We start from the raw sequence: 22066 nt of genomic DNA, 5'->3' as shown, positions 1-22066 counted from the left end.
TGAAGTAAGAAAACCACAAGAAAGGAAATAGTTCAATGGTCTCTAGCAAAGGCTTGATAAAGTATTTCAAATGTTAACACTACGAGTTTAGTTCAATTGGTCGTGCAGGTATGCAGGTATTCATGAAATTATTGCCTCACAGTAAAGATTCCTACACTCTGAAATCTAAAACAGGTGAATGTGTCCCAATTTATGGTCATTTGAAATCACTGGGTTGAACATAAAGTTTTTGTTCTAATACAATCAAATTCTAATCTTTTTAAATAACTCCATGCAATATATACAGCACATGGAATTAACCGAACATGTATATTGTATACACAAATATGTATAACATGTATACACAAATGTATATTATATTGAACTTACCTCTTATATCAAACTCGTGATCACAAACACAAATTGTTTAACAGTAAAGCAAAAATAACACTCTTGGCTTCCGTAATGCTTTTGGAGGGCACTGTAATCATGATATAACATTTAAAATTTTCCTATTCTATTTTCTTCCAGCTGTGATTGTTTACAATCATTACAAACATCAATAAGAGAGATGGTCCCAACTTGTTTCTAATGATGAAAGTTCTTTGTCACAGAAAAAAAAAAGCTGCAGGATGCAAAGCAAAATTCAACCATTCCTTGAAGGGATCCCTACAATCGTAATGAAAATGAATAATGGAATTTTTTCAATCCCCATCTACTTTCTCCTGAGCCCTTGTCTGCTGAGATCCTCGTTGATATGAGAGTGTGCCCTGTGGCCCCTGCTGCTAGTCATATTGGAATACTGAGCATCAAAGAAGAAATACTAGTGGCAAATATGGGCACTGGTGAGGATAAATTTTTCCACTAATCCTTGTGTATCAATATTAAACCATGGGTATTTCTTCAAACAGAAAAGAACCTTCTATGAAATTTCTAAGACTAGATTGAGATTCCCCACTTTTCTGCGTCCTTTACAATCAATGGACTTGTTTTTCAGTACCGTTCAATGACATGATGGCACATTATTTTCAGTTTCCTCTAATTGAACAGTGTAAGCTGACAAGGTCCAAGTTATGTACTTATAATAAGGGAGCTCACTTCATATCCATTTCCTTTTAATCGCCTCCATGCTAGTCTTTACTATTGATTCAATTAATACTTCATACAGGAATGCATTATTTGGAACAGTCAGATTCTCGGAAGACACTTTGTCAGTGATATTGACAGGCACTGAAAAAATAAAAACCCCATCTCACAATGAATATCACCTTGCAACTCACAACTGGCAACCCACTGAAGCTAAGCAGGTGTGAGCCTGGTCAGTACTTGGATGGGAGACCTCCTCGGAAAAACTAGGGTTGCTGCTGGAAGAGGTGTTAGTGGGGCCAGCAGGGGGCGCTCACCCTGCGGTCTGTGTGGATTCTAATGCCCCAGTAAAGTGACGGGGATACTATACTGTAAACAGGCGCCGTCCTTCGGATGAGACGTAAAACCGAGGTCCTGACTCTCTGTGGTCATTTCTCGAAAAGTGTAGGGGTGTAACCCCGGCGTCCTGGCCAAATTTCCCATTGGCCCTTACCAATCATGGCCTCGTAAAAAATCTAAAAATCCCCATCTATAAATTGGCTTCATTACTCTGCTCTCCTCCCCACTGAGGAGTGTTCTGGTGCAGTATGGCTGCCGTCACATAAACCAGGTGGATGCTGCACATTGGTAGTGGTGGAGAGGAGTCCCCATTACCTCTAAAGCGCTTTGAGTAGAGTGTCCAGAAAAGAGCTATATAAGTTTAAGCAATTATTATTATTATTATTTGAAGTGACTGCTATCATCTTAAAACACAGGGAAGATTATTAAAGAATCTAAGGCAAATAGGCAAATCCTAGCAACAAGTCTCTCTCTCTCCCAGGAGGCTGGCAGAAAGGAAAGAGTGAAAGATATGTGAATCTTTAGCCTCTGTAGTGGGACAGTCTCATCCCACAAGCCCAGCAGGTCTCAAGCTCTTTGTCATCCACCACTTCAACTGATCAAACATCAGATACCACTGTAATGTGTTATCACTTGATTGATCATTATCAGGTATCATTGCCATTTGGCACCAGAAATCACTTTAACTCACTCTGACATAATGAGCACTCTGACTCTGACTAGACATAATGAGCAGTCTATTAGGTATCTCTTCTTCTCTCCCCCATCTCTCATTTGCTTTCTTACAAAAGAAAAGGAGTTTAAGAATGTCTTAACTCTTGTCCTTAACTTATCAACAACCAAGAGAAAAATAACAAAAACATTTGGCAGAATATACTTGTACCGCACGGAGGCATAGGTGTGTAAATATGGATGTGAAATGATAAAGTTATTGATTAATTAATACAAGAGCACACAGAGGTAAACTAATAATGTCAGGTATACTGTATATATGCAATTTCAAGCTCATCGCAATATTTTTCTTCAAAGCACAGAAGCAATTTAGAATGTGTCATGAAGTTGTGCTAGAATATGGCCATGTGGTTCACAGCAAGGCAGCTGATAAAATAAGCATGCTGGAAGGCATCAGAATAACACAAAGAATTTTCAAAACATAAAAATTGGAAAATAAACAATAGCACTCCGACACAAAACACAAACACACTTGTTACTCTTATAACCTTTGTTAAAAATAAAGGTTTTGTAGGAAAGTACTTAGTAATTTGTATGATAACTGTAAAGAAATGTGTTCCACTTTTGTTCAAATCTTTGACAAGGTATTTAGTCTATTTGTTGATATACAGTAATTGTCTGAACACTATTCAACTGAAATGCTTAGAAGAATAATGCTTTGTCATTTAGGACTTCTACACGTAGGTATACTGATAGATTTCTGCACGTTAAAAATAAATGCGCTTTAAAAATAAAATTGAAAATGTTTCATTTTATCTCTTCCAATTAACTTTTAAAAAATGCAATTCTAAAGTAATCAAAGACAATGATAATAAGCTTGAGATGCTTTGTTGAATTGAATACCATGACTCAACAATTCGCTGTGGACTAAATGAGTATAATAAATTGCAAACGAATACATCTTCTACTAATGCCAGCAGCCATATCAACCTGCAACTCACAACTGGCTACCCACAGCATGGTTGAGCCTGGTCAGTACCTGGATGGGAGACCTCCTGGGAAGCTATGGTTGCAGCTGGAAGTGGTGTAACTGGGACCAACAGGGGGCACCCACCCTGCAGTCTGTGTGGGTCCTAATGCCGGAGTGGCTGTGACACTATACTGTAGTGGGCGCTGTCTTTCGGATGAGACATTAAACCGAGGTCCTGACTCTCAATGGTCATTAAAGATTTCTCGATAAGAGTAGGGAGTTATCCCGGTGTCTTGGCCAAATTCCCCTCCTCGGCTTTTACTGTGGCCTCCAAATCGTCCCCATGTATGATTAGCTTGCACTTGCCCTGCAATGGACTGGCGCCCTCATCCAGGGTGTACCCTGCCTTGCGCTCATTGCTTGCTGGATAGGCTCCGGCTTCCCGCAACACCATATGGTATAAAGCGTTTTGGCAAATGACTTGCCATCTTCTACTAATAGTCTTCTGCCCACCAGACATTAAATGGAAAAGACCTAAAGAGAAGTGTAAAGCAATCGTCTAGTATCACAACGAAGAGAGCCCAGTCCACGTCACGCACATACTGTTTCCTGTAAAACAACAAGTCTCTGTCATACTTCTGAACCTGAGGGATTTCATCCCAAACCATGCCTTCTTCCAAACCCAAAATGGGATTTATGGGAACTGGTCACAAGTAAAAGTGTAGACGTGCCTAGAAACCATTGACTTGTCCACTTTTCCAAGAATGGTAACACCAGAGATACAGGGCCTGGTGAAGGTCTCTTGCAATTCTCATTGCTAACTCTATTAGCTTGCACCACCCAACCAAAGACATGGATCATGAATATACAGCTATTCAGCCCCAGTGGAAATTCACCTGCTGTACACTATTGCCTGGGACCTCCCTACAAGACACCTCCGCCATTCTAACTTGCAATCCTCCCAGGACTAAACACTCAGGAGTACATGATAAATATTTACGAGTACTCATAAATACATGAGAGTATATGAGGGGACTAAAATGTGTAGAAAAGTCTCCATCCATTATTTGGACACATAAAGGTTGTGTGTTTTTTTCTCTAAATACTTTTATGTTGTTTTTATCAGTCATTCTTTAGGGATTCTTGGCAAACCTCTTCTTTGCCTATGAGAAGGTATTTCGGCTTAGTGGTTTCACTAACACTGTCCTTTATAATGTGAAGACTATGAAATAAATATGAGTTGTTTTAAAGCATATCTTTATTTATTTGTTAGTTATATATAATTTTTTTTTTATTTTGAACTAAGACAGATCATGAATTGTAGCATAAAAAAACAAACATACAATGACCCTTGATTCTAGTACATTGTAAATAGCCTCTAGTATTGTTTTACATTTACGATATTCATAACAGGCACTCCTTGTACTTTCTTTTTTTAGGCTTGTTTCTTTTCCTGTGTGAAGTTTTAATAATGTTAAGGCTAGAAGTCATTTCCAGGCCTGTCGTCTTTCACCACATGTGTTGACTTTAGTGAAGGATAAGGATTTCCTCTCTCTCCAGCTGCCTGCAAAAGACAGCCAGAAAACTCACCCTGCCCTTTATAAGCAAGTTAACCTTGCACACGTTTTGTCAGACGCTTGGCAAAATCTGAAAGTTTAATCAGAAAATTTAGTTAAAAATGTACAGGTACTTTAATACTTCAAGAAGTTAGTTACATGCTTAAAATGTGTCCTGTCTGTCTTTGAGCCTTAAAATTAAGCATCACACATCCACTGTAACCTGTATATTATTTGATCTGGACATATTATAGCAGTGGACCTATGAGTGCCAACACAGCCTTCACAACATTGCATACACTGTTGAATGAAGGATTATATCTACAGTGCCTTGCGAAAGTATTCGGCCCCCTTGAACCTTTCAACCTTTTGCCACATTTCAGGCTTCAAACATAAAGATATAAATTTTTTATTTTATGTGAAGAATCACCAACAAGTGGGACACAATTGTGAAGTGGAACAAATCTATTGGATTTTTGAAACTTTTTTAACTAATAAAAAAATGAAAAGTGGGGCGTGCAAAATTATTCGGCCCCTTTACTTTCAGTGCAGCAAACTCACTCCAGAAGTTCAGCGAGGATCTCTGAATGATCCAATGTTGTCCTAAATGACTGATGGTGATAAATAGAATCCACCTGTGTGTAATCAAGTCTCTGTATAAATGCACCTGCTCTGTGATAGTCTCAAGGTTCTGTTGAAAGCGCAGAGAGCATCATGAAGACCAAGGAACACACCAGAGAGGTCCGTAATACTGTTGTGGAGAAGTTTAAAGCCGGATTTGGATACAAAAAGATTTCCCAAGCTTCAAACATCCCAAGGAGCACTGTGCAAGCGATCATCTTGAAATGGAAGGAGTATCAGACCACTGCAAATCTACCAAGACCTGGCCGTCCCTCTAAACTTTCAGCTCGGACAAGGAGAAGACTGATCAGAGATGCAGCCAAGAGGCCCATGATCACTCTGGATGAACTGCAGAGAACTACAGCTGAGGTGGGAGAGTCTGTCCATAGGACAACAATCAGTCTTACACTGCACAAATCTGGCCTTTATGGAAGAGTGGCAAGAAGAAAGCCATTTCTCAAAGATATCCATAAAAAGTCTCGTCTAAAGTTTGCCACAAGCCACCTGGGAGACACCCCAAACATGTGGAAGAAGGTGCTCTGGTCAGATGAAACCAAAATCGAACTTTTTGGCCACAATGCAAAACGATATGTTTGGCGTAAAAGCAACACAGCTCATCACCCTCAACACACCATCCCCACTGTCAAACATGGTGGTGGCAGCATCATGGTTTGGGCCTGCTTTTCTTCAGCAGGGACAGGGAAGATGGTTAAAATTGAGGGGAAGATGGATGCAGCCAAATACAGGACCATTCTGGATGAAAACCTGTTGGAGTCTGCAAAAGACCTGAAACTGGGACGGAGATTTATCTTCCAACAAGACAATGATCCCAAACATACAGCAAAATCTACAAAGGAATGGTTCACAAATAAACGTATCCAGGTGTTTGAATGGCCAAGTCAAAGTCCAGACCTGAATCCAATCGAGAATCTGTGGAAAGAGCTGAAAACTGCTGTTCACAAACGCTCTCCATCCAACCTCACTGAGCTCGAGCTGTTTTGCAAGGAAGAATGGGCAAGAATTTCAGTCTCTCGATGTGCAAAACTGATAGAGACATACCCCAAGCGACTTGCAGCTGTAATCGCAGCAAAAGGTGGCTCTACAAAGTATTAACGCAAGGGGGCCGAATAATTTTGCACGCCCCACTTTTCATTTTTTTATTAGTTAAAAAAGTTTCAAAAATCCAATAGATTTCGTTCCACTTCACAATTGTGTCCCACTTGTTGGTGATTCTTCACATAAAATAAAAAATTTATATCTTTATGTTTGAAGCCTGAAATGTGGCAAAAGGTTGAAAAGTTCAAGGGGGCCGAATACTTTCGCAAGGCACTGTATGTTTTGCAAAACTCCGTAAGCATTAAAACAATGAAAGACCTCTATTTTAACTTTGGTAATTGCCCGATCTTTATTTGTGGTCACACATTATTAGGAATGTGTCTGCTATGAATATTAATTCTCAGTACCACCAAAGCTAACACCTGTGTCTAACAGAACAGATATTAATATTTAAAAACACATTAAATATACATAAAGTGGGAAGGTTCTTGCATTATTTTCAAGCACCCTTTAATTTCTAACTCTGTTATTGTTTTCTTTTATGGAGGGTCTCAAAAAATAAACTAGAGATGCCAGTACATAAAAATCAATAGAAGAATAATTATTTAAACAGTAATCTGCAATCAATCTTAATAGATTACATATATTACATTTTAGCACCGCAGGTTATTGAACACAACACTTCAGGACCTTCCCATATACGTTATCTTTTCATTTATTTCAAACTTTATTTGTGGTTGTCGTGTTTTAAAATCTAAATCTCATTACATCCTAATGGGAAATAGGAATTAAGGACCGTTTGTTTCCGTTTTACAAAACTAAGCAAATGGGAAGAAGCCACAAACAATTCCTGGTATAAAATTAAAGATTTCGACTGGACTCAGCCAGTACAGTCTCTCACACTGAGCTCTAAGATCCAGTTGTGGCCAGTACAAGCCTGCAAGGTGTCACCACGACAACCACTGTCATCTTCTACTACTGTGTGCGGGAGTCCCCAGATCCCACAGGCTAGGGCCGACATGAGTCAGTCAGAGCTTTCAGTTCAGCAAGCAAACTAGCCCTGTGACTTACAAACACGTTACTAAGAACTGCCACCTCCTCCAACCGGCACTAGCTCTCCGCCCAGAAACCGCCGGGATTGCAATGCGTCCCGAGGCGAATAGTTCTGCAAATGGTGGTGTCTATAGAGTACCCCTACGTACTATCCCATCCTTCGGATAAGATGTAAAACCTGGTCCTGACTCTCTGTGGTCATTAAAAATCCCAGAACGTTTCTCGAAAAGAGTAGGGGTGTAACCCCGGTGTCCTGCCCAAAATTCCCAATGGCCTTTACCAATCATGGCCTCCTAATAATCCCTCATCTATGAAATGGCTTCATCACTCTGTTCTCCTCGCCACTGATAGCTGATGTGTGGTGAGTGTACTGGTGCACTATAGCCACCGTCACATCATCCAGGTGGATGCTGCATATGGTGGTGGTGGAAGGCAGCCCCCATTACCTGTAAAGTGCTTTGAGTGGAGTGTCCAGAAAAGCACTACATAAGTGTAAGCAATGTATTATTATTATCCCATTATCTCAATAGTAAGAGTTGCACCTGGAAACCCCAGAATGTTCCCAGACTACATGTTATATAATTGTATACTTAAAATCTTAATAATAATTGCTATTTGTTTACTTAACAAATACCCCTATCTAGGACAGCTTAACAATACACATACAATTTTACTTGTTATTGTACATTACATAATAAATTTACATTAATAATGTACATGAAAATAGAGATGTAACCACAGGCCAACAAAATATAAAATAAGACCAGCAGGAGGAATAATATGGTGAATATTAAGGCTATCACACATAAATTGCCTTGTGCACATATTCAGACCCCTTCCTAGCATGTCCCCTTTTGTCAATAGAAAATGATGCATTTTTTAAAGTTTAATATTGTGAAAGCTCATATGGAAGACTTATTAAGGGAAAGATAAGTTACAGTAAATTTCAGAAAAAAACGAAGAGAAAAAACTACAAGGTGTTGATTGCACACCTGTTCAGACATATATGTCTGAACAATATTTGGTGGAAGCGTGTTCCCACCAGCCCAGATAAACTGTTCAGTTCCTGCCGATGAAGAGCAACTAGTGCTGACACCACCATGCTTGACATCATAGATAGCGTTAACTGAGCGCACTATACTGAGTTTGTGTCAGATGTAACGCTTTGCACTGAGACCAAAAGGTTCGAAATTTGTCTTGCCTTACCACAAAGCCTTTTGCCACATTTTTGCAGTAAACCCTGGTGTTGTTGCACACCTCATGAGGAACTTGAGATGGGTTTTTTCAGTTCCATGCAAGCCCCCCTTGTATGGAGCTACGTTTTGGAGTTACTGGGACATTGTTAACCTGTGAACATTATCTCCCATCTCAGTCACTGAACTCTGTAGCCCATTTAAAGTTGTTGTTGGCCTCTCAGTGGCATCCCTTTTCAATTACAGTATGTAGTTACTGGGCTGCTTAGTTTGGAGAGACAGTGTCTAGGCTCGTACCACATCTTTATGATCGACTTCAACATGGTGAAAGATATACAAAGGGTCTTTGAAATGTCTTTATACGTTTCTCCTGATCTGTGCCCTTATATAACAGCATCCCTGAATTGTGTTGTAAGCTCTATGGTCTTCATGGCTGAAACTTTGCTTGAAATTCACAACGTAACACAGGAACCTTAAAGACACAGGTGTAAATCATGTGAACCACTATTATAACACACAGACAGAGGCCTCTCGACTAATTGTGTGGCTTTCCATTTTTCTTTCACATTAATTATCTATCTACATAATTTTTCTGTACTCTGTGGAGTACATAGTGTACTCTACATAAACATTCATTGCAACTTCAAGGGTACAACAGCATATTCCAATTCAAGATTCTAACCCACTTCCTTCCTTTCCCACCCATTACTGGGTTAATTAACAAGGCTAAAGCATGAAACAGGTTGTAGTGCTCAGGATATATTGTACGATTAGTTGTAGGCTCAGATTATACATTTCCTTTAATTAAAATACCTACCACATTAAAAGCCACCACTTTTGTATAATCTTACAGTGGATTGGTTAACACAGCTACAGCCCCCATTATAAAAGGGTGTGCACATGTATGCAACCAGGGTATTGTAGGCTTTTTAATTTAAATTATTTTTCCTACTAATTATCTCTGTTTTTCTCTTAAATTTTGTGGGTTGCAAGGTCACATTAAAGATGGAAAAACATCTGACATGATTTATCTTGATTTCTGGCTTTACATCCCAAAAACCTGCAATTCCAATAAGGGTGTGTAGACTTTTTATATCCACTGTAACTGTATAAGAGAGAACACCACCACTCTTATCAAGATAGTGGCCTTTAAAATACAAAGATTAAAAAGGAAAGATTCTCCCCCCAAAAAAACGTTGTACTGCTGCAGAAGGTAAACCACTAGATTAATGTGAAAATCCTACAGAAGTAAACAGAACAATGCCGGTTTCTACCCGAGAAATTAAAGTGCACTTTGCTCAAATCACTACAGAAAAAAGTTCTTATAAACCACAATGTTCAAAAATCATCAGGGATTTAACGCAGTGAGGATGCTAGACCTTAATCGGTTATATTTCCAGGGTGTAATTAGAATTTTAAGTACATTGTTTTATTGAAGACCTCACACTAGTGCTGAAAACAGAATATGTGATACTGTACCAAGGGATATGACAGTGCAAAATATAGGTTGTTGAAAAGCACAGGCCATTATATTAGGTTTGGGAGTACAGTGTACAGTGTACCTTCCATTCTTACTCCAGCCCAACGTACCAGTACTTGAAAAGTATTACATACAATTCCGTATTATTTTTCCACACAAGCTCAATGTTGTAAGCTATTTAGTACATATCCAAATGTTAACTGTGTGGGAGTTGCTGTCCGTAATAATCCAGGGAGACACAGGCCTCTATTCTAACACCAGCCCCCTCAATGCCCAGCAGGCACTAGAAGATTCCAGCACCACGCTCTCAACAGGATTTTAAAGAGGAAAAGCACATCTTGAGGTTCAGGCACAGCGCCACACAGAATTCCAGCTTGAAGCTGAAACATTTTTGCCGTTTTCTTTTAATAATCATTTTTTTCGTTTTCATTTTCCCATCAGAAAATGCCGCTGTTTTTAAAAAGCTTATGTGGTTTGCCGACCTGTACCACAACACTGTGTGCTTTTTTACAGAAAGACAACCTAGAATTTTCTTGCGAGAAAGAGATCAATATGTTGTCAATAATAAAATACAGCACACAAACTCATTTTTAACATCCTGCAAACACATCTTCTTTTCCTCACAATTTTATAATAGTTTCATTCAATTAGGGATATAAACTAAGTTATAAAATTACCATTAATTGTTTTTAATGACTCTCAGTGTATATATACGGTAGTTTAGGACTTACAGTATGTGAACAAAAGCTATTTTTATTAGAACTTTAAATGTATATACTGGGGTGTCTATTACATTTCTCACACAAGATCCAGAGTTTATTAGTGGACTCATTCACTCCTCTAATGCCTGTAAAAGCCATGAATTACATTTTACGATTACCTGAGACTATTAAACAAAATACCTGACGTGAAACACTGCCCCCTCAGTATCTTGGCAAACCATGTTGCTAATAGGGAAAACCAGATATATAATATTTATATTGTATAAAATATTACTGTGGGATTACAGCTTTAACATGCCAAACCCTGAATATTTATTTTCCAAATAAATGCACCAAAGACCATGGAAAAAGCCTCTGTATTTAGCTAGCAGGTCTGTGTATTGAAATCTATTTTTCTTATTAGCATTATACAGATGATTCCAGATGCAATGAGCTCTGCATTGACACTCCTTTTCTTCTGACACTGTGATCTGGCCATAGGGTGTTTTCTAAAAACAGAAAAGTTGAACTTATTTCCATTGACAGTCATCAGACAGCTGTTTCTACAAAAGCCACATCAATTATTGCACCATTTATAGAACTCTCTGCTTATGTCAACAGAGTTCCATTCACCCATCCTTTTTCTATCCTCTTTACGCGATACAGGGCCGCAGGGCAGCCAGAACGTAACCCAGCAAGCAATCTGGGTAAGACAGGATACACCCTGGACGGGATGCCAGTCCATTACAGGGCACACACAGACACAGACATGCACACACCCCCACCAGGGCCAGTCTTCCCAGAAGCCAATTAACCTACCAGCATGTCTCATGGCTGTGGGAGGAAACTGGAGCCAAACAGTTCTTACTGTATTTTCTACACTATCTGATTTCAGTGTTAGCTCTAGGAGTCATTTGCTCCCTCCGCTGAACTTCCAAAACCCCTTCAGACAGGCAAGACCTATCATTTCCTTTGCATGGACTCTTCAGTAGGAGATTAGTTTTCCTCCCATCCCAGTATGATCTCTAGGACCTGCCTTGCTTGGCTTCTGAGTTGTGATAAGATGAGGCTATAAAATAGAATCACATGTGTCACGTCTATATTATATCATCAAGAGGTTAAAAAGTAAATAGGACACTGTTTTTCATTGCTATCATTGCTGTTATACTATAGTAGTCAAACCTTTGCAATGTACTAGTCAGACTACTTACTTAGTCAGACACAAAATACTGTGCACAATTTTGATCACCATGTTACACAAAATGTGTTACTGTTCTGCAGTCAGTTCAAAGAAGAGCGATCATACACATCCAAATATCAAACAGGAAACACTGAGCTTGGAGAGGTTACTTATGAGAAACACTGTTTTTGAAGGTGTTTAATATAGACAATTTCTACACAGTCAAAAGAGTGTAGAATAAAAAGAAACTGTAAAATACACGTTTAACCTCACATACACAGAATTCAACGTACAATATTGGTCAACATGATACAAAAAAAGATATCGCTGCTCTGGAAACAGCTCAGAGATAAGCAACCAAATGAATGCCTGGACTCTGTGTGGAAGTGCCTTCTAAACTGAGAACAGGAAGCACATTCTTGTACAAAGTGTTAGGGTTCAGCAAAAACCAGATCAATTAGCTATCAAATGAGCTAGAACCTAAATATATTTGAAGAAAAATTCAATTATTTATAGCGTTATACAGAAGAGTATTAGGAATTCCCATATTGATGAATGGATACTGAACAGTCTAATGTAACAGATCATCTCAATTTAATGTCGCTTTGGCCATCAACACATTTTCTCTATCTTCCCTGAACAAAGAAAACATTGTTACTGTATTTATGAGTGTCATCTCTTTCCAATCTAGACTTCCAATGCTTTACACCTTTTCCTTCACATATAGATATGAAGCAGTTATTTGAGATCTTTAGAAACTCAATTTTAATTTCAGATTCAAATTTAACAATGAGAGTGTGTTCTTACCCTTGAGAAAATGTCTTATCATTTTTGTCTTCTGCCAGGCAAAATAAAACTTTAGATTTTGTTTTGTTACATTTATTCGATATAGAACAGTTCCCTCAAATCTAGCAGCACTTTACAGAGTATTTGTGACCTGAGTGTGGTTTTCTCAGGTGTGGCCTTTTTCAGGCTGTATTTGTGTCTGATTTGGATGCTGTTGGGATCTGTTTGTGATCAAGAGACCAACGTGGCTATGATACATCTTAAGTCTAATGGTCACCAAAATTAATTTCTAAAATCTGTGTATATCCTGAGATAATTTTTAAATGTATAAATTCTGAGTCAACATAAAGTATACATACCAAGCATAGACAGGCCTCCAGAGTTAATCACTATGGTTTCTTGCATAAACTGAAACAGTCGTATTGATGAATTATAAAACATAAGCTTTTAAAATGTAATGATACAGCTAACTCCAAATGGCGGAAGGTTTTTATACATGCATTGCAGCTACTGTATGTTAATATCTAGCACAGTATTCTATGAGAATATTGTTTTGGTCCCCTTGAGCCTCCAAAATTAAACCAATAATCTTGCTGAATCAACAAGCCAACAATTTGTGCATACATTAAAGTCATTATTTGTGAGTGGAGTGAGATAATGCTTCAAAATGCTGATGAAATGTTAAATAAAGTTCCTTTTGCATAGAGTAGCTTTGATCATGAGTGTTGTTTTGTGCCTGGTTCAAGCAAAAGCTATGATTTGCTGCAGTTAAAAGAGGAATGATAATGATCCCATCACATAATTCATAATACAGTTTCACTCAGAATAGAAAGCTCCTTACAACCATGCAAATCAGTTCTTCATATTTCAGTTTCCATCTTCACTTTTGCCTGACTGATGGCTCAGTATATTCTATTTCAATATGTGTAGCATGGGTGCATTAAGTATGAAGATCTATACTATAGCAAGACCTCTTTGCCAAATATACTTGAGATATACATCAATATCTAGGCAGAGATTGCCAGTGTCATACCATACAGTGCCAAAAAGATGTTTGTGAATCACTAATATAATCATGGAGAATATATTTTATTCTATGTTACTCTTATTGAATCAAAGCCAGCCTTTTCTTAAATAACCAAACGGTTCATCTACCAATTCAATGTTTTCTGAGATGCAATGAAGCATGAAGCACAAAAACGGAACAATTAAGAATCAGTGTATGTGAGATTATAAGTGAATCCCTGGTTTACTGAGCACAATGAATGAGGTCATTACAAGCAGGTAGTTAATTGGTAACAAGTAAACAGGGACTGAGTTTCAGCAGCCCTGTCCTATATAAAGATCAGATACCTTGTGTCTGGTCTTAACCATGCAGGTGTTAGTGCAAAGATGATGTCAGACTACAATCCAAAGAGATTTCAGCGAACCGCAGAAATAAGTTAATCGATTTTTTCAAAAACCTCAACAGAGAGGCTTACAAAACCATTTCTATATTTCTAAAACACCATTTGGGGCTCCATCCACCCACTATCGGAGTCTATAAATGGAAAATATTCAGTACCACAGGAACGTTGCTCAGGAATGGTTATCCTGTCAAGAGTAATGCAGTAAAACATCTGAGAAGTCACAAAGAAACCAAAAGCAAAATCTAAGGATCTGCAATGCAAGCTAATGTCAGTGTTAACGCCTTAACCATCAGAAAAATACCAAATGGGAACAGCTTTCATTGGATGATAGCTGCAAAGAAACCACTGTTCTCTAAAAAGATATATACATAAGATATAAAAAGATCAATATTGGCATCCTTTTCAAAATGTGTTAAAAAAGTACCTAACAATCAATAAGACTACTAGAATAATGTTCTCTGTAAAGACTAATAATGTTCTCAGTAATATATTAGTTAATTAACATATTTTACTTTCCCAATCATGTTTTATGTAAGTCTGTATATAATTGAAATGTTGTATTATAGTATTTATGTAATTTATTGGTGATGTTAGAGAATTATTTATTATTAAATAATATTGGAGAGGCTATTTTAGGTATAATCATATTGCCATCTGATATATATGAATTCTGTAACATGTGAAGAACCTGTAAACATGTTAAGCTCTCTTTTACATATACAGTACATTGACTAAATAAAATATATATTTGAGTTATTTGTCTGTACAAGCAATGGACAGGGTTTGGGGAATAAGAATAATAAACTGGAACATTTGTAAATAATAAAATATTAAAAAAAATAAAAATAAAAAAATGTTCGCAGAACTGAAACACTTCTGTAAGGTTGAATGGACCAAAAGTCCTAAAAACCAATACAAGAGTGATAAACAGTTACTGAAAATATCTAGTTGAAGTAATTTCTGGTCAAGGATATTCCACAGTAACTAGTTAAAGATCTACATGTTTTATTATGACAGTCACGAAGCTCTAATTGCAGTGCATTTTAGCTCCAAAATGTACAATAATTGTATATTATTGTACAATTGTATCTAGGGAGTTCAGAAACTTTCTTGGCACTGTAAGACATAGCCCATCAAAGTAAAGGTTCTATACAACAGCAGAAGTAGAAACTATAATGTAAACCTAAAATGAAAGCACATTCATAAAATACATTCTTTGAAGAATAAACTACTAGTGATTGATGTCAGTGGCTGCTATCCAATTATTCCTACCACTGGCTGAAACTGAAACAAATTAGAGCAAAGAAACGTGACAATCCTTGCATGTCTAAACCAGCAGAAGTCTAAAGGAAACAGCTGTCAAAATGTTTACGATCAGATTGACCCTTTTTAAAGTGCTCAAAGTTTACTTTCATAAGAGCAATATTTAATAATCTCATTGCTGGCTCACTGAACAATAAATCATTCCGATAAGCGGCTTTATTTTTTCAAAATTCTAACACAGAACCCAGAAACACTTTCATATTTACCTCCTGGTCTGTACCTAATCCCCAAAATAAATTACAAATGCAGTGGCTTCAGAGAGGGCAAATATTACATTCTGAAAACAATTTTTAATGTTCAGCATGAGTCAGGACTTAAAGCTGTAGTCATTGTCAAAATACGCAGTATGATGTACCTACCCACAGGATGACTTAAAGTGCTTTGAAAATGCGTATTTTTATTGTTTTAAGAATAAATATGATGTACAAATTTATGGTTGTACAAAGCATGCCTTTGTAACTACTTTATATTCAGCAACACTGTGGTGTAGAACTTAGGCCTGAGTTTTCTAAACACTGCAGGAACTGGAATAAGCACTGATCATGTGAGCTGCTTAAGCTTATAGACGAATTGTAACTGTTGTAATTGGCTACAGGTCAGAAAGTCAGGGAAGCCTTTCAAATCTGTCACAGGACCACAGGAATGTGCCAAGTTCACACACAGCAAAAGTAAAAACCAAGTCATTTGCTAGTATTAAAAGTAAGAAGTGACAATGAAGTTAATCAGTCGCCTTTTAAATAAAAAAATACCAAAACAAATCAGTCCCTTTGGAGAGCTCATTATTGATCCACATTGATACCACAGGAGTCCTACACCTGTGCGTCATCTTGAAATTCACTTAATCATGAAGACATGTTAAGGTGTGTTCACTTTCTATGTGCAGTCAGAACATATCTTGATAAATATTTCACTGCAGCCTATCCTGAAACATGTGCCTAGATGTCCCTGTAATATGTTTAGCTCAAATGATCATTTCTCCCCAGCTTGTAACTCAAAAGAGCTTAAACAAGACGTCTGTTTAAAGAAAAAAAGTACTTACGCATTGCAATATGGTTTTTTCTCATAACCCTTGTAGTTCTTCATGTTAAGGGTCATTTTGCACACCTCACAGTGAAAACATCCTTTGTGCCAGTACTGCAAAAGAGACAAAGAAAAAAGAAATAACTGCTTGCTTCTATTCAAGTCGTACACAAATAACACAAATGGATCAACTTAGTATAGATCGGCAAAGTTTGGAGGATCTTATTAAACAACTATTCTAAATTGCGAATGTAGTTTATGGTCTTTTGCCTCAACAGAGGCAAAGGAATAACGTGCAATATATGCCTTATCTAACTCTGTAAAGCTAGACACACACAGAATAAGAATAGAGAAAATGATAGATAGATCACTTTATTCATCATATACAATTTCTTGCATTAGGAATTCATCTTTTCGCATACCCCAGCTTGCTTTCCATGAGACACACAGACAGGGAGAGAGGCTTGGGGTCAGAGCGCAGGGTCAGCCATTGTACAGCGCCCCTGGAGGAGCTGGGGTTAAGGGCCTTGCTCAGGGGCACAATGGATTAGTATTCCTCTGCTGGCTGTGGGATTAGAACCAACAACCTTCCAGCCACAGGCTCAGATCCTTAGCCACAGAGCCACCACCCCACCCTGCCCCCTTATAAATGTCCAGAATACACAGTATTGACTCCATCCATGTTAGAATATGGGTTGGAATAGCTCCACTCTATTTGTACATCAATGCAAAATGTAAGATACTACAATTGTTGTCCTAATCACAGACGTTCCTTTTTCATATGCACTAAAGAGATCTTAATATTCTTATATTACATGCAAAATAATAATTGGCTGCAGAAATTAGGAGCCTCAATTTAATTGCTTTGAGCTGCCAAGTTTGGAATGAGATTTACTAATCCAAAAGGAGACCAAGTCAGCCAGAACTGTTTTCCTAGCTCATGTTCAATCAGATCTTTATAGTAATGTTTTACTGACTTGACACAACATTATCTTGGTAAACCTCCGATTCCACCTCTGATATAACAAAAATATCAGAAAGGGCTTTTGCTTAGGCAGTGTAATAAAACAATGCAAGACCAAAGAAACACTTAAAATATAATATGCTTCAGAACTAGTTTACTTCGGGGAAAGTAAAATGCACTGTAGAAAGGTAGCAGAGATCTTGCCACTGATTTCCTTACAGCAGTGGTTCTCAAATGTTTTGGACCAAGTACCACCCCTAATCCAACCAAAGCATCCAAGTACCACCTACAAGTCATCATCTCATAGGAACCCCAGAAATTCTCAATGACAAACATGAGCGCGTGTGCACACACTCTCACACATACATATAATAAATATTATAATAATAAACTTTATATGATATAGCACCTTTAAAGGTGGCTTCTCAAAGTGTTTTACAGAAAAAAAAAACAACTTATAAAAAAGCACCATTCCAGTGAGAGGGGTGAGCCTATTAAGTTGAGCAAAGCAAATGTGAATTAATTTTTCGAGCCTTGATACAATTAACAACCGAGTCTAACAGATATTAAATCGTCAGGCATTTTCTTGACGGCAAAGTTCTCGCGGTGGATGTGGATGTCTGTACAAACTCAGACGCATTTTTTCCAGTCGATGCCATTCTCTTCGATAAATTCATTCAGAAGCTGAAATATGTGCTCTCCTGTAGTTCCTGTTGGTAGCGGTTTACAGAACAAAAAGTCTTCATGGCACATGCCCTCAAACTTGTATCTAACGTAAACGAGCAAATTGGCCAAATCGACTACAGACTCATCTAATTGCAGTGAAAAACATCTGCTCATCTTAACGCGCTCTATCAGTGTACTTTTGATATAATCCTTAATTTCAATAATTCTATGAATGACTGTGTCTTTCAGGGGGAGGGGGGCATCAGGTCGAGCTGTTTAGCAGATTTTTCTCTACACATAATACGTGTCAGCTCTTTTGCCAACGGTAAATAAGGTTCTTCAAAAATAGTGTAGCTTACCTGCTTTAGCAATACGCAAGCTTGCATTTTTCCGCGTTTCCGTTTTTATTTCCGTATTTAAAGTTTTTATTTCATGCGCATGGGAGCGAAACACAGAGACGCTCGGTGTATTTTTCTTAAATTAGAACAGTTCTTAAATATTTTTCTGTTATCACGCTTTCGTGTGCTCACAAGATTACCTGCGTTTGTAGCACGTTTTCTATGCATTCCTGTGTTTAGAACGTTGGCATAGTTCCGAAATCACGCACATTCTCCTTTCTCCCTATTTGTTGGAGATACAGTAGCTTTTTTTAAACACAATTGGTCACTTGCATCCGTAGCATGCATTCCTATAGAGTGGTATAGAATTACAGAGTATCTCTTGTGTCCACTGAAGTATTAGCGCGAACTGTATCGTAGTACGTAGGCTGCGTATTCGACACATATTAAAATACAAAATATGAAAACCCGTCCCGATTTTTCAGCGCACACGGTCATTTGGCGTACCACTTGGCGACACTCCACGTACCACTGCCGGTACGCGTACCACAGTTTGAGAACCACTGCCTTACAGTATGACAAATGTATAATGCTTTGACTAAGATGCTGATGTATCTCCTGTTTATTGTTTTTTTCCTTCTTGGATTACACTGAAGTTTGGAAGGATTCATGATTGCCAAGGGTTTCTAAGAATCTACCTAAGCCTTCCTCCAAATACTTGTCATGAAATTGTAACACAAAAAAATCTGCAAAACAGAAGGAAAATTCCTTTTGTTGACCTGGCCGTGCGCGCTTCGGAATTGTAGCCTTCTGAAATGTGACACAGAATCTGACTAACTAATGACCGCTGGGAATTGCTACAGTCAATAACACATCCTTGTACTTCCTTGGCTTTAAACACTCCCAATGTTTCCCAGGCCCAGAAACGGCAAAGCACTCCCACACCTTGAAGGAACTCTTAATGTGCGAGACAGCATGCAAACTGTTCAAATTAAGGTCCCTGTTAACAAAAGTAGTCTCCTTCTCTGGAAGCATCCCAATTCTGAACTCACCAGACTAAATGCAGTTGCCAAAGAGCCCATAAGGCACGCCTCTGTCTCTTTAGGCACACTGCGCGTGTTTTGCTCGAGAGGACATTTGCAACTTAGCTTAACAGAGGATACTGCCAGGAGGAAGAGACTCAGGCACATCAACTCTATAACAAGGCCCTGTTACTCCAAGACAGGAACTTCACAATGGCCACCTGGATAGATGTTATTTTTTAAAAAATAAAAGCGTACTGTTAGAATAGAGAGTCTGATTATCTCACTGCAGGTTGGCAACAAATCTCATTTAGCTTCCAGTTTTACTGGAAGTCAGCAGCTTATGTAGGCAGAGAAGCTCAGGTCACCCTTGTCTCCGTCGTGTTATTCATTTACAGAATAATCTGAAGCACTGCTGCTTGGCAGAAGACTGGAGGAGGGTTTCTCAACTAAATTAAAATCTCTCTCCAGGGCAGCAAAACTCACAAACATTAGAACTGAAGAGGTCAGGAGAGTAGCCAGAACGAAAAGGGTATGACCATCAAAAGGAGAAGAAAAGCACAGTCAGGTAGAGAAAGGGAGTATTATTTAATAAGCAATAATTGATGATTTACGAGCCCCAAAAATTACTGACATTTTTAAATTGGGAGAGAAATACCGTAAGCACCGCTCTGTTATTTTTTTTTAATACTAGCCTTGTTCCTTTCTGATTATTTCATATTTCACACATTCACAAGCAACCACAGGTGTCTGAACATGGGGACGGTTAGTTCAGTCGTTTTCAGGATGACATCTTTTTACGCGCATGCTACAGCTCCTTTAAAGCATCAATAATGCAAAATCCCTTATTACATAATGTTTAATTACCAGCTCTGGAGATAACTTGGCAACGCAAAGGCAATAGCTTTAGTGTTGTGTATGTCTAAAAACAAAAGGTGCAAGTTAGCTTCATGACTACTGTAATGCACACAATTTGGGCATGCATTGTAAGAAAACCTGCTCGTCATCTTTTGCTGTCACACAGCCAGGTGACACCAATGCTGTTTTGCATGCAAAGGTACAGTGCGCTACTAAGCACATTCCGATTGTAGCGTAGCAGTAAAATAACCCAAGATCAGTACTATAGATGAAACTCAAATGTGTTTGTAAGGTACGCGCTAGGTTGTGTTTTCTCTCTCGGTTTATTGTTGTGTATTTTAAGTCGGCGTTAACACCAGAAGCATCATTATCCAAACACTTGTCCCTGCATATTTATTATTGTTCCATTAACCCTGCAAATAACTAAGCTATTTTACCGACTGAATCGTTCAATACTACATCTCACTGATATGTAAGATATTGTTTAAAGTGCCCCATTCCTGCATTAGGAAACGCACACCCTAACTAATAACATTATTTACAAGAAGTTAGAAAACCACTAAAACTGCTCATATTGCACCAAAACATAATTCATTAAACCAATAAAGTATCGTTTATACTGTTTTACCTTATCCAGGCAGTTCACTTTTTCGGTTGGGTAGACAATTTTCCCACAGCGCGCACACTGAGGGTTCATTTTCAATTTCCTTATGTCGAGTACAGGACGAAACTACAGAGATGCTGCTTTTACAGACGCGTAGCCTCACATAACACGCTGCAAAACAACAGTTTTCTGACAGTTTACGCAGTTGCAATGCTTGCAATCGCTGGATGCCGCAAATGAACGTGTAGACTTGCTCCGAGAGATGTGCTGTGTGACTCACCAAACAGCATCCACAGTACAGAGCTGTAGCTCAGCTACGCCACAGCGCCAAGCCAAGCCAAGCCCCCACGACAAAACGTTGCATTGGAAGAACTGCTGGGGAGCACGTAATACAGTACTGTATATTATAGGCCAAGCGAAAAATAGAGCAAGACGAAGCTAATGAGAACTAAACAAGTACAGTTCGTTTTTTATTCCTGCGTTTTTGTGTTCGTATAATACCGCATGACATCGCGAATGAACAATAATACCAAGCTCCGATAGGAAAAATTAGTCCATTCTAAAATTAGGAATTACAATGTTACTCCTGCCGGACTCAAGAAAATACCGCAGATATACAGTAACTGCAATCGAGCAACATATTGAACACATATCGTGGAGTTGTGTACCCGAAATAACGTTTAGTTAAGACGTTATAGTAATATTTAACACCCACACATTTCATAGGACATATCAGTTGCAAATTTTGGATTACTGATTAACTCTCAAAACCACTACCCCTCAGTCTGAAAGGACTATTTACACTACATCATTCCTCCTTCATTCTCTGGAGAAATTGCCAATTGAATGTTAACATAAGAAAAACAAACTTCCTTAGATACTTAGAAAGTAACAACGAGTCTTTTTTATGGATTTTGAGTTTATATTTTGAAATTTTGTGTATATTATTTATTATGAATTGTTCTGTTTATTCCTACTTGCACCTGTGTAGAAGGCATTAAATAAATAATACTCTTATGTAAATATATTTTACATGAACTTCCTGATTGTTTTCTCGAATCTTCTGTGTACACCTTGCTTTGCTAAACCACATCAAAGCATATTTAATGTAATATGTTTAATAATGTAATATAATGTGTCCATTGTACACTATGACTTATAATACACCTTGAAGTAGTTTAATATGTATT

The 22066-nt window shown here is 38.1% G+C and overlaps 1 protein-coding gene across 3 annotated transcripts in view; it reads right to left on the bottom strand.

The window, feature by feature from the left end:
- nebl (nebulette) overlaps positions 1–21212 on the bottom strand; it is a 116864-nt gene extending 95652 nt beyond the window's left edge. For 2 of the 3 annotated variants that reach the window (XM_015354569.2, XM_015354570.2), the window contains exons 1-2: positions 20901–21208; positions 16444–16538 (exon numbers count right to left, since the gene is read on the bottom strand). In XM_015354569.2, the coding sequence (XP_015210055.2) occupies positions 16444–16538; positions 20901–20969 (164 nt within the window). In that variant the 5' untranslated portion in view covers positions 20970–21208. Of the gene's footprint in view, positions 1–16443; positions 16539–20900 lie in introns of all 3 variants that reach the window. The other variant, XM_015354571.2, reaches the window with a different exon arrangement.
- Between the last annotated feature and the right edge of the window lie 854 nt (positions 21213–22066).

This window comes from Lepisosteus oculatus, chromosome 6 (assembly GCF_040954835.1).
Source record: "Lepisosteus oculatus isolate fLepOcu1 chromosome 6, fLepOcu1.hap2, whole genome shotgun sequence".
NCBI classification, from domain to species: Eukaryota; Metazoa; Chordata; class Actinopteri; order Semionotiformes; family Lepisosteidae; genus Lepisosteus; species Lepisosteus oculatus.
This window is presented reverse-complemented; position numbering and strand designations above follow the sequence as displayed.